Source organism: Carassius auratus, chromosome 45, assembly GCF_003368295.1.
Source record: "Carassius auratus strain Wakin chromosome 45, ASM336829v1, whole genome shotgun sequence".
In the NCBI taxonomy this organism is placed as follows: domain Eukaryota; kingdom Metazoa; phylum Chordata; class Actinopteri; order Cypriniformes; family Cyprinidae; genus Carassius; species Carassius auratus.
Genome location: NC_039287.1, coordinates 11,538,346 through 11,552,695, shown reverse-complemented (window position 1 = coordinate 11,552,695; position 14,350 = coordinate 11,538,346). Strand labels below are relative to the sequence as shown.

Here is a 14,350-nt window from a genome sequence, read left to right as displayed (position 1 = left end):
TCCAGCTTGCTTTGCTGCAGGTCGGTTTGTCTCTGGACGGGCCTATTGATTTTTAACTGGACTACCGCACAAGTCACCACCTCCAGCAGCTCCTCGTGCTGGGGCGATAGAGGGGGTGAGACCTCATTGACATTCTCCACGTCAACCTCGTCAGAGGAAAACAGGCGAAGCATCGAGCCTTAACCCTGGGAGGAAGTAGCTCCAGTGCAGGCTTCTGAACCCAGAGAATCCTAGAGAGCTGACTGTGCGTGCTCCGCTCACACGTATAGCCACGCATAGACTGCGTGTATCCCTGCTCGTGATGTAATGTGGGCAGGGAGGAACAAAAAATTTATAACGCGACTCGGCCTCGCCCTCCTCTTTATCTCTTTTCTTTCCTTTTGCCTTGGGCATGATGGAGCCTATTATGGTTGTGTAACTGGATAGACAACAGTAAATAAGACTCACAACACAGACTGACACTGAAACAGTGATGCAGGCACTGCTGCACGTGCCTTTAAGCTTTCTGGTCGATGACATCACCCGCATATGATGTCTTGTCTTTCCATCGAACTGATTACACATTTGATTCACAGCGCGGTCACGCAGAGGGCATTGCCCATAGCATTTCAACGCAGCTCGAGTTCCTGAAGAGGAACCTTAATATCAAACCTATATAATGAGTTGGGAAATCTTAGAGAAATGCTTAATAAACGCACTAGACAAAACCCATTAGATTTTAGACGGCTAAATTTACTGTAGATTTAATTGACTAAAATCTTATGATATTTAGTCAACTAAAACTAAAAACAGTTCAGATGACTAAAATATGACTAAAACTAAACGGCATTTTAGTCAAAAGACCGACTAAAACTAAATCAAAATGACTTTTTTTATTGACAAATTAGTCAGACTAAAATCATACATGCTTGTAAATTTTTATATTAGTTTGGTTAACAAAAATGCACAGTTATATTAATCTTTTGGTGCAATGTGTCCTGTTTATAAGACACCAAACTGTAGCTATGGTTATGTCCAAATCATAATTTTGGGAGTGACTCCTATACTCCATAGATAAACTGTAGAATGATAATTAAATGGAGTCATATCTGTATTTAAATGTGGTTGTCACTCCCAAAACCTTGCAGTGTGTACGTGGCCAATATGTCTACATGGTAAATCAAATCCTTCTATTTCAGAAGAGCAAGAGAAGCCCTATCTTATGTAAAACTGGGATGTAGTTGTCTCATTGATTTTAGATGGACAGGACAGTCTAATATACTCTACCTTTTAATATCGCTACCAGGTTTAGCTTTGACAAAAGTCAACTTGTCCAGTTCATGCATGTTGTGTGTCGTGACTAATTACAGGAGACTTACCTTCTCTAACGGCTGTTATATTTCCAGCTCAGCCTGGATCAGTGATATCATCCCCTGAGGGTCTCATGGCTCTTTCCTTACTGCTCTTTCACTGTTTTACAGGACCTGTATTATCAGTCTTACTCTCAGGTGGGTGTCCTGTTCGCCTCCATCCCCAACTTTAATGACTTCTACATTGAGCTGGATGGAAACAACATGGGTGTGGAATGCCTCCGGCTGCTAAACGAGATCATTGCCGACTTTGATGCGGTGAGAATTGATTGTCTCCCAGCCCAAGATATGTATGTTTTGGCTCAGTGTCTGAGTTACCTTAATCCCACTCTAGGCTCAAATTATTTCTCTCTCACACCATCTCTCTTTCCCTTTCTCTTTCTCTTTCTGTTTGTAGCTGATGGATAAGGAATGCTACAGAGACATTGAGAAGATCAAAACGATTGGCAGTACATACATGGCTGCGGTCGGACTCGTCCCCACTGCAGGATCCAAGGTACACAGAGTGTGATTTAGAGAAATCATTTTCTCAATATTAATTTTTGCCTAATTTTCCAGTAAAATTATCTAAATGACTTTAAAACAAGATTATTTGAGGAGCAAAAATGCTTGATTTTAGAGAATGCAATTTTCTAAAGTTTGGGGTCGGTAAGATTTGTCATTTTGATTTATTTATTTATTTATTTATTTAAGTATTTCTACCCGAGCTGGATTTATTTGATCAAAAATACAGTAAAACTGTAATATTGTGAAATATTATTACTATTAGAAATAACTGTTCATCATTACTCCAGTCTTCAGTGTTACAAGATCCTTCATAAATCATTCTAATGTGCTGATTTGCTGCTCAAGAAACAGAATAGAAAGTTAAAAGAGCAACTTTATTTTTAAAGTTTTAATTAAATTCATTTAAGTATAAATTTAACAAGATTTAGTGAGGTTTACTCTTAAAAATATATTTTAGTTTATCTATATTTTTAAAGTCAACAATTAAAATTAGTCAAATTAGTGCTTGTGTGTGTTTGTCGGTGTATAATTGTCCTTGTAAAATCTTGAAAAATAAGAGCATTAAAGGGATACTCCACCCCAAAATGAAAATTTTGTCATTAATCACTTACCCCCATTTCATTCCAAGCCTGTAAAAGCTTTGTTCATCTTAGGAACACAATTTAAGATATTTTGGATGATTACCAGGAAGCTTGAGACTGTCCCATAGACTGCCAAGTAAGTTACACTGTCAAGGTACAGAAAAGTATGAAAGACATCGTCAGAATACTCCATCTGCCATCAGTGATTCAACCGTAACGATGAGCGATGAGAATACATTTTGTACGTGAATAAAACAAAAATAATGACTTTATTTACTTTATATATGTCTTCTACATATATTAATGCTTTGATTTGAAATAAAATAGCGCATCCTGTGTCACGGCTGAAACAGAAGAGCGTAAGCTGCCTGCGGTCAGCTCATATTCTTCAAAATGGTGCTACTCTGATGTGGAGACACAAAGATGAGACAAATTGTTGAATAAATATTCACACATTTCCTAAAATCATCAAAAAAATGATTCTGTTTATTATTATCATTTCACAACAAAAGGTGGTGGTATATGAATGAAGTCTTTCTGTTTTCTCTCTGTTCTCCCTGAATAGGTAAAGAAGTCCATTTCTGTGCAACTGTGCACAGTGGCTGATTTCGCCATTGAGATGTTTGACGTACTGGATGCGATCAACTACCAGTCCTACAATGACTTTGTGCTTCGAGTTGGTGAGTGATCTTGTTATAGCCACATGTGTGCTTCTATATAAGTGGAGGAAATACGTCAGTGAGTGTGGACATTGTGCCGGACATCCCGCATCCAGTAGGATGTCCTGAGCGTAACTTTGTAGGGAACGGATTACATACACACATTTATACACACATGCATGAACAAGCTACACTACATACCCACTTCTTTACAAAATGCAAAACCTTTCTGTCATGAATTTAAACACCTCTCTATTAAAGCATTAGTGGTACGCTGCTGTTAATGTTAATATAATATCCATCCCTTCAGTTCTGATAGCCTCTAGTTGCTGAGTAGATTTATTTATTTTTTATTATTATAATATATTTTTTAATGAAGGTTTAGCAGAGGGAGCTGTTCAGAAAAACACACCTGCTACAAATCATTATTAATGAGAAGGGCAGACAGAACTGGCACAATCCTGTAAAACTGGCTCAAATGAGCAATCTGTAAATACATTTTTAAGCCGCTTGACAAGCCACATTTGCAAAATATAAATTGCAGTTATGAGAAGGAATTTTACAATATACTAATGACTGTAATAGCTTTCTCCACCTCTCAAACACACATTTTTTTGTTCAGGCTAATATAACTAAGGCCACATAGTCAGGAAAAATAAGATTATAGATACACTACTGTCCTCTTTCAATGCCACACTGCCTGTTTTTATTTTATTAAATCTTTATTTTATTTATTTATTTTATTGAGCAAGGATGCATTTCATTAATCAAAAAGTGAGAGTAGTGGCATTTATATTTATGTTAATATTATAATTTTTTTCTTAAACATCAAATCAGCCTATTAGAATGATTTCTGAAGAATCTTTCAGAAATGTATAATATATTAAAATACATAAAATATATTTCAAATTGTATTAATATTTCACAATATTACTGTTTTTACAGTATTTCTTTTGTAGTGTGTGTGTGTGTGGGGGGGGGGCATGTTTTTGTGACATATCAGTACACAACTCTGTATAATGACATGGTTATGACACAGGTATTACAAGGAGAGGGTGACTTATGAGGACATTACCCATGTCTCCATTTTTCAAAACGCTTATAAATCATACAGAATGAGGGTTTTTTTTTTTTGAGAAGGTTAAAATGCACAAAGTTTCCTGTGAGGGTTAGGGTTAGGGGTAGGGTTGGTGAAGGGCGATAGAATATACAGTTTGTGCAGTATAAAAACCATTATGCCTATGGGATGTCCCCACTTTTCACAAAAACAAACGTGTGTGTGTATTTTGATACCTCCAGACCAAGATAAATAATGCAACATTTCACAGTTTTACTGTATTTTTAATCAAATATATGTAACTTGGTGAGCATAAAAGACCTTAAGTACATTAAAAGAGTCTAACCATCCCCAAATTTCTTAACAGAATCTATTTTGCATGGGAAAATAACAGATAAAGGGATGATAATTTCTGATTACTTAATCATTTTTGTTGATTCCTTGATCAGGAATCAACGTGGGACCAGTGGTTGCCGGCGTAATCGGGGCTCGCAGGCCTCAGTATGACATCTGGGGAAACACAGTCAATGTCGCCAGCAGAATGGACAGCACTGGCATTCAGGGAAAAATACAGGTAAAAAAAACACACCATCATTTTAATAAACCAGCATGCCACTCCAAACTAATCTGACATTTTTTGCTTCATCATCCCAGGTTACTGAGGAAGTCTTCCGCCTACTCTCTGGTTATTATCACTTCCAGTGTCGTGGCCAGGTCAGCGTGAAGGGCAAAGGTCAAATGCTCACCTACTTTCTGGAGGGCCGAACCGCGCAAGCTGGGCAGCACATGCGACCCAAGAGCCCCAAGCGTGGGTCAAGCCCCTGCATCCGGACCAAACTGGGATCAGCGCCTGCTGTCAGCAGCTACGGGGTGAAAAGTCACACCATAGCGCATGTTAGCACCCCAAACAACAGCATTATGTACCTGCCCTCCGTTTCCGTCGACATGGAGATGGAGGTGTGATCGCCAAGAAGACTGGTTCTATGGGGTGTCAATCGATGCATTAGTACATCAGAGGCAGGGAGGGAAACCGAGCACAAGGTAGGAAGTAAGATGAAAAACTGAGGAGAGAAACATTCAAACGTGCCAAACCGAGAAAGGCCCTCTCCCCTTCATGCAAGTACATAATAAGCATGTATGTCTTTCCGTGTGCGTATGCGTGTATTTTATTGAGTCTTCCCCGACCAACAGGATATCAGGGTCTCCTCAACGGGAGCATGCGATCTACTGCAAAAGGCAGCTTCACACCAGCCGAGGAGACACATACCCAGTGTGTGTCTGTGTGCATGTGTTATCTTGCATCTGAAAATGTCAAGAGATGCCACGGCGATTCATATTTTGAGTGGCGAGGACCTAACATTTTGTTTATGACAGCGCTGTATTTTGTACGAGACAGTTTCTGAGACGACAGAACACGTGTTGGGTTTTTCCTACAAAGACAAAGGAAAAGATGGTTCCTCATATTGAGATATGCTTTGAAGAAATTGTTTACATGAAGAACACGTCACGGGTTTACAGATGTTAGCAAAGTGATTCCCAGCTCTACAGTTTTCAGGCACTCGTCTGTGTATGCAGAGAGAAAGATGTAGAAATTCTAAACAACCGTAGTGAATCAGAGACTGCAGTGATTTACTAGTGAATGCTAACACTATCCTGTTTTGTAATCATTTACAGAAAGTCGGTCGGGTGTGTGACGTGGGTAAATGTTTAACTTTGCGTGGGTTGGATCAGCACAGTTTTCCTGTATGTGATGTTTGTACGCACTTGGTGCTTGGACAAAACATCTGTATGCACTTGCTGCTGCCCTTTGCTCTCTGGGAAATCCTTTCCAGGAATAACATGACAGCCGTTCCCATTGCGTTAAATAAGCGCAAAGGACATGAACTATCGATACAATCGAGAGGTCAGCACAATCGAGGCTGTCACTGATAATACTATTCACAAAAAGCAACCAAATTGGCTTCCAGTGTGTGATCAAATTGCTTGACATACATTTATTCCACATATATTTGGTCTGTGGTTTTTCTAAGTGGCACTTCGCTTTCAGATTCTCCTATCAACAGTAGCATCTCTCACTGTGCTTGCGGAATGATCTTTACCAGCGGTTGAACATGCATGATATTTTAGTGCTGGATGTGTCATGTGCAGTCTAGATCTTAGGTTAAACATCGGGATTTTAGTGCATCTGTTTCAGAGCATGCAAACATCTCAAATCTGCTCTCAGTTGGGAAAGCCTCACAAGCCTCATTTCAGAATGATCTTTTGATTTTCTTTATGTACTATTACTGTATCTTTGATAGATTTCCCATGATGCCTAGCTAATGAAGTTTGGCTTCACGCATGCCATTCTGCATGTCCCTCTCAGCATGCTGTAATTCTGTCACGTCGCTCTATTTGATAACTGATTTGTGTCTCTAATGCATGCCTACTGCAAAAAGAAAACCAAGTGTTGAAGATATGTTGCCAGACATGCTTTAGTAGCACAGCATGAAGCCCAGAATAAAGGCCTCGATGAACCGAAACATCTTTTTTTTTTTCATCCTTTGGCGTATCTGCTTACCTGGTCCATGTGTGGTGCTGTGGGGAAAGCTTTCTGGGAGTTTTGTAGCATTGGCGCCTTGTCAAGCTCTTGAAGTGACTGCCTTTTTATCCAGGGTCTGTTAGAGAAAGTGTATCTTTTGGAAAATCTGCCAAAACATACGGTTACCAACATATCAAACTGTGTTCTTTTATAGCGCAACTCTGCGACATTGTGTGCATTCGGTTCCATTTCGAACTTTACTTTAATATGGACTGATTGAACCACATGGGGCTCAATACTGACTCGCAAATGGGCTATTCCTTTTTTATTTTTCAACGTTTAATTAAGCTACGTTTTCAGGAATGATCTCTCTGATTATATATATTGTTTCGCTGCATTAGGCTTCATTTAACATACACGGAATTTCACATATTTATTAACGTAAAGTAAGGAGCTGTTCATTCGAGTTTCATCTATGTACATTTTTGGTTTTTATGATATGAATGCCAAATGCCAAAATGCTTATCGTATCACTGAATATTTCAGATTTTATGATCCAACAAATGTAGCCAAACAGCTAAATGGTTCTATTTGATATGGCTTAATATAATCTATTTTGACTACAGTGGCCTAACTTACTGCTGTTATGAACATTAATAATATATTAACTAATAATGCATAAAGTGTGCACAGTAAAATCATAGAATAGATTTTCATGTCGATTAGATATTTTCATATTTGATACGGGTCAAAATTATTGTACGTATTAAATATATTGTAGAGTAAACTAAAAGAGTATTTTATTGATGATTTGTAATATCTGTGCTCTTTTTGGGGTTCTAATGTATTTATTGCGATGGTTCTATGTGAATGTAAATTTCATATTGAGATCTTTTATACTTGTGTTTGCACTGTTCAGGAATAAAATAACAATAAGAGACGACGTGGGGCTTCTGCGTGCTGTTTGCAATGGTTGTGCTGTCGTAGACGTGGCCTTGACATTGAATAAGGAGACGTCAATCTATGAACTGATTGTGAGAGTGAATGACCTGAGAGTTATGACATTGTTTAACTGGAAAAAAAACAACTGGGGCAAACAAGGAAGATTCAAATATTGTTTTCATTTTATTTTCTTTTTCTTCTCTTTTTTTCTGTTATTTATTTTATTTTATTGAAAACCACATAAAAAAAAAATAAATAAAAAAAATAACTTTTTCATTTAATGTTTAATTTTATTTTTTTGAGATGGAAAACCAGTTTCTTATCCCATAAATGTCCATGTTTTCATGCCTGGGCATTTGCATTAGATTAATGTGTGAAATAAACTACAGTGCTTCAGAACATCGAGGCTTTTAGGAACTGCCGTAGATCCGGCCTATTGTCCCACTTCTCTTTTCTGCATATTTCCACGGTTTTCCGACCGGGATCTGTGTTTTTTTTCATATACAGGATGTGCCCGTTCCTAAGCATTTTAGAGAACAAGGGAAAACAAAGAGGTCTTATCAGGCTGGCATGTGTAAGTAGCAAATATACAGGATGTGACACATTTGCTGGACACAACTTGCAACTGTTATTTATGAAAGAGAAACTTAGATACTGTATACACAATCACATCAGGGTGTCAGGATGGATGGACCTTTCAGCATGACCCACGCTCGTAACTTTAGTCACTGGTTATCATATCCTGGTCAATAAGGTCAAACCTCACTCTTAAACTTTATATAGTGTATCATGTTATTGACATTACCCTGCATCTTGTAGTATAAAACATACTACCCTACCCAACAACAGAGGAAAAAAAATTAAATAGATGTCATATGACTGCAAAATGAACTTCACCTCAAAATGAAATTTATGTATTTATTTACTCAACCTATTGTTCTAAACCTGCACTTTCTGTGGAATAGAAAAGAAGTCTCTTAGATGTCCAAGTTCCTGCAGTACTCCGACTCCCTGCCACAAGGAAAAGTGCAAACACCTGTTTAGAACCTGAAAAGGCACTGAGCACTTTTCTGCATCAAAGACCGTTTTTATAAATCAGAACATTTTCATGAATGATGCAGGATTTGAATGCAAGTTTGCTTCCACAGCTTAAAGTTCACCCAAGAATGAAAATTCTGTCATCATACACTCAGCCTCCTCTTGTTCCAAACCTGTGTGAGTTTCGTTCTTCCACTCAGCACAAAAGAAGATATTTTGAACAATGTTGGCAACCAAACAGTTGCATGTAGCCATTGACTTCCATGATATTTTTATTCACACTATAGAAGTGCAACTGTCTGGTTGCCAACATTCTTGAAAATATCTTTTTTTGTGTTCAGTGCAAGGAAGAACCTCATACAAGTCTGGAACTAAATGTTGGCTTAATTTTCAATTTTGGGTGAAGTATGGCTTATTTATATATAGTATAGTAGTATATAAGTACTAGTCATGTCTTCTCTAACTCAAAAAACTGGTGCATGTGACCCTACCCTACAGCACGTGTCCCCATTTACTTTCATTTTATGGAAACGAGCAGATAAATTGTGCCTAACATCTCCATGAGTGTTCCATAGAAGAAAGAAAGTAGGAACCGCATGAGGGTGAGAAAATTATGACGGAATTTGTGTGTGTGTGTGTGTGTGTGTGTGTGTGAACTATCCCTGCTGAATTACCTGTGCCACTATATGCAATGGAATACTCAGCCCTGCCTATTGAACCTATTGTGAGTTAACAAGGAGCTTTGCTTATGGAAAATCTCCAGTCTGTCCTGTAGCTTACACACTGTAGAAGTGTCAGATCAGGCCTGGGCTTGCTCTTCCATTTCTTAACCAAGCCCATTCCTTTCCTCGTCTCTCAAATGGTAATCTCTGCCCTCCAGCACAGTGCTCAGTATTCAACGCTCACAATGACTTTCGTACGAAGATGCTCTCGCTCACTTCCATTTTTCCTCCCATCAAACGCCCTGCCAGAACTTGTCTTTCCCCCTTTTTAACCGTCGGTCCCCTCTTATTGGAAACTGTAAATGATTCCTGCTAAATGAAGATGTGTGCGTACTCCGTGTTCATGCTGATGAGTAAGGCGTAGGAGTGTTTATTACCTGCGGGGAGGAAATGACTCATGCCTTTTTTACCAAGATAAACAGCAGCGCTAACAGGTCATCAGCTTGCACACTTCAAACCCATCTGCTGTTGGGATCACAATGACGAGGATACTTGATTGGATAAGATGGCCTCAGATCAGCATGAGGCTAATGATCAATTTCCACTTTGAGTTAGCACACACACAGCTTTCAGGCATTCAGTACAAGGTTATTCAGTGTGGACAGCATATCTGAGAGGTTGCCCAGGTTGTTATGGTTTGTGTGCACTGATGAAAGTGTATAATGATTTTTCACAAGCCAAGGCATGCTCTATTTTAAGATCATAAAACACACACAAATAAAACGGTCAAGTACTGATTGTGGTAGTTAGTGTTCATATTAATCTCTGCTGAAATGCTAAACACGTTCTTTGCATAATAAATGAGATTCATATGAGATGTAAAGTTCTAGTTTTAAACATTTAAAATGGGGATTTTGGCCAATTTTGACTTCTGGACTGAAACCAACAATTAATCTTAAACTTAATTAAATTGATACACATTCAGTTGCAGAAAACAATATTTTTTCTGTTTTTTTTTTTTTCTGGGTTAAACTCTTCAAGTTACTGATAAAGTTACTAGCATGTCAAAGCTGAATTTAAACTAAAATTGGCAACCCTGTTTCCAATTCCAACCAAGTTTTTGAATTGTAAATGTTTTTATTTAATATTTATATTAATATTTTATTATTATTATTTAAGAAAATACATTAAATCAGGGTTTTGGACAAATTGTTGCAAATCTTAGTAACAAGAGAACCTTGACTTACATTCTAGCAAGGTTCTTTCAATGTTATTAATAACCATTCATCCAGTAACATGAACAGAAAGTTTATTCAAGGTTATCTGGACGTTTGTAAAGGTCACTACCTGTTTCAAAATGTTCAAAGAAAAATTATAATAAAAGTAATAATAAAAGTAACATTTCCATGTTTGCAAAATAATAAAACTGAATGCTCCTTTAACCCCCACCCCCCTTGCTCTATAAAGTAAATATATTCTAAAAGTGAAGCATCTCTTTTCACAGGCCATTTGTTAAAAAAAGTCATTTTACTCTTTTTGTGAAACGTGCCACTCTTTCCAGATTGCCCTCAAAAATACAATGAAGGCTTTCGGCGGTGTCTCCTTGTTAGAATGTGCAATCTGTATCATCAATCGCACTCTCAAAAAGTGAAATTAAGTTGGATGGATTAACAAGCTCAAACTCGGCAACATGAAAGACACCAAAATAGCAGCAGTACAGACTCCACCATTCATTTCAGAATACGATGAGTTCTGCACAGCAGGTCGCAGTGTAATGGGCTTTTGGCAGATCATCAATCCACGTTACTGCCACCAACAAAAAGCATGACTCATAATTACATTTAAGCATTAGACTTTTAGTTGTAAGATTTAACTGATGCAGGTAATCAGGAATAATCAGAGAACTATGTGGCATGAGAGGTCATTGTCATCGAAATGGAATGTTTTATGAGGATCATGGCAGTAAATATGAAGAAATGGCATTCTTTATACTGTAGTAAGAGCTTGCTAGCAGGAGGGAAGTATTTTATGGTGACCCTTTATGACTATTTAAAAAAATGTGTTGAGTCCTTTTATGCCTTTCAAAAAATACAGCAATAGAGTTGGAAAAGATAAAGGAATAAAAGGATAAAGGATGAGATGGAACTTACACTTGCAAATTTTCATAAACAGAATTCTGAATGAAAAAATTTTTTTTTAAATATTTTTTTTTTAGTGTAATGTTCATCAAAAGTTGCATGTTTGTTTAATTAATATTTTGGCTAATTTAAAAATGTCACTGTTATTGAGATTAATTTTTTTTCTTTCTATTTTTTAAGCTCTGGTTTGCCAACTTTTTCTTATTATTATCAGTAATGCCATGTTTTACTACATAAATCCTTTCCACGGAAATCTATGGATGTTCTCAAAAAAAAAAAAAAAAAAAAAAAGTTAGTAGAAGTTACTGAAAAAAAAAAACTTTAATTCAGCAAGGGTGCATTGAATTCAGAATTGCAGTAAACACATTTATGCTGTTACAAAAAAAATATATATTTTTTCAAATAATGTTTTGAAATTTCTATAAATTATACATTTCATTCTATAAATTACCCTGAAAAAAGTACCACAGTTTCCACAAAGAAGCAGCACAACTGGTTTCGACATTGATAATAAGAAATGTTTCTGGATCATGAGACACTGAAAACTGGAATAATGACTGCTTCAAATTCAGCTTTGCCATCACAGGAATAAATTATATAATGTATAACTTAAATTAAAATAATAATAATAATTCTTACCAACCTTAAACTGTATATCTGCAGATTAGGTTCGGCCTGCAACATGAAACTTGCATCCCACAGGAGTGGCTCGGCTCTGACGTGTCAACATCATTGTATTGTACTGCAGGTTACTTAAACTCTGTCAGGTTTGATGAGTGATCTGTAACAGACATTAAAGGAGTCAAAAGTTAAGCTAGCATTATGACATCTGCCAAAAATCTGTCCATCTCTGCTGTTAAAAGTGAAGACGCAATCACATTTGTTGACTCCGACAAATGTGGGATTGCCCAGCTTGAGATGACATAAACGCACTCCCACAAATGAGTGTGTGTGTGTGTGTGTGTGAGAGAGAGAAAGTGTATGTATATAAATGTGTGTTAGATATGCCTGGACTTTACCGTTGGCCAAATAAACACCTCTCGTCGGGCCATTTCCATGCTGGCTGGAGAGACGAGCCAGAGGAAGCCACAGACAATGGAGGCCAGCGCATGAGAGCACATACGAGAACGTTTTCCCACACACACTCGCACACACACACACAAAATCATTTTGACAATTTGACTTCTATGCATTATTTACACACGACCACAAAAATACACTACATCCAAACCGATAATGGAGCCAAACTGCCGTTGACTTACAGACCACAACGATTTCCTGAAGTGTTAACCACCAAGAAAGAAAGAAAATTCTTCGGGTCCAGTGAGGTAAGAGTCATCCTATATGTGTGTGTACATCTCAGGAATAAAGGCTTGCATGAGAATTGATGGAAATGCATGCTGTGACAGGAGTTCTGGCACCAGAGCAGCACAACAAACATGTGAGGTCACACCCACAATCATCTGTGATATTTCTGATCCAAAGTCAAGCAGTCATAACCAGCTAACATTTCATTCAACTCTTGAAGGGCAGTGTGGGTGAAAGGTGCCATGTGTGTGATAGATCTCTTCATATGTGTGTTGCACAGACAACTGGAAGGATTTCAGATGCACGGATCACTAATTCTTAGCCATGCCTGATCCCAAAGAACCTTCCACGATCATGCTTTTAAGGAACAGGAATAAGAAAAATGTTTTCACTCACATTACCTTAACCTCTCCGGTAGATTCAACATGGAATATTATGTATAGAACAGAAAGAGATGCAGTTTTTAATGTCATACATAGTCAGGTGAAATATAATTTTTAACACTAAATCAGCAATACAGTTTTAAATAATCATAATTATGTATACCATGTAAATCAATGGCTGCTGGCAACTGTTTGGTTACCTATATTCTTCAAGATATCTTCTTTTGTGTCCAGCAGAAGAAAAAAAACTCATAGTGTAGGTTTGGAGCAACAAAAATGTTGAGCAAATGATGACAGAATTTTCATTTTTGAGTGATCTAGTCATTTAAGAAAATGAGTTTTTATTCTCACATTTACTTTTGTCAAGACTATTGATAGGTTTAGTGTTTAGTGTAAGTGGTGTGTTATTTTAAAACATGAGCAAACTTACAAACTAAATATAACAACAACATAATAAAATGTTATACGATTCACTTTCATCTGTTCTGGATAAAACTAAACATGGGTTTAGCACTATGGACATTCACTTTGAAAGTGTCTAAAAGTATATTTAGCAGAAATATCACCACTGGCATGTTTTTGCAATGAGCCTTGGTTGGACAAATACGTAAATTTCATCTCAGGGGAAGTTTTGCAGATGCAGGACCCCTGAAATTGTGCAATTCTGTGACCACAGAACGTTTTAGGCCAATTATATCAGCCATAAATTGCACAGGACTAATAACTCTACAGCTGCACAATGTCATGTGTACACTGATATTCCCACAAGAAGACGCAGAATCCCAATATATATATGTGAAATAATAACAATATATACTGCATGTGTATAAGTTGGAATACACTGCTGTTTTTAAATGACCGACAATGGAAAAATATACTTTTTTGGGGTAAAGATGTGTAATTACAACATCTACAAGCAGGGTCTAACCTGTCATTCTAACCAGCTAGACCTTCACCCCTTGATCACAAAAGAGAGAATTATACCCTTTACAATGCCAAAGACTAAAGGCTAATGGTGAAATGTTACATAGACTTCCATTCATACGTATGTGAAAGCGGGAGACTAGAAACACACACAAACAAAAAATTTACAATATTTCACTGCATGACAAAAACTCTGCTGCAAGTTTACAGCATTGCATGAAGCATTAAAAAAAAAAAAATATATATATATATATATATATATATATATATATATATATATA

General features: G+C 37.2%; 1 protein-coding gene across 2 annotated transcripts in view; it reads left to right on the top strand.

The window, feature by feature from the left end:
• LOC113063272 (adenylate cyclase type 1-like) overlaps positions 1-7,725 on the top strand; it is a 42,496-nt gene extending 34,771 nt beyond the window's left edge. Inside the window, exons 16-20 of one of the 2 annotated variants that reach the window (XM_026233535.1) lie at positions 1,461-1,607; positions 1,747-1,845; positions 3,003-3,117; positions 4,603-4,727; positions 4,808-7,725. In XM_026233535.1, coding sequence (XP_026089320.1) covers positions 1,461-1,607; positions 1,747-1,845; positions 3,003-3,117; positions 4,603-4,727; positions 4,808-5,116 — 795 coding nt within the window. In that variant the 3' untranslated portion in view covers positions 5,117-7,725. The remainder of the gene's footprint in view (positions 1-1,460; positions 1,608-1,746; positions 1,846-3,002; positions 3,118-4,602; positions 4,728-4,807) is intronic. The other variant, XM_026233536.1, reaches the window with a different exon arrangement.
• The last annotated feature ends 6,625 nt before the right edge of the window (positions 7,726-14,350 follow it).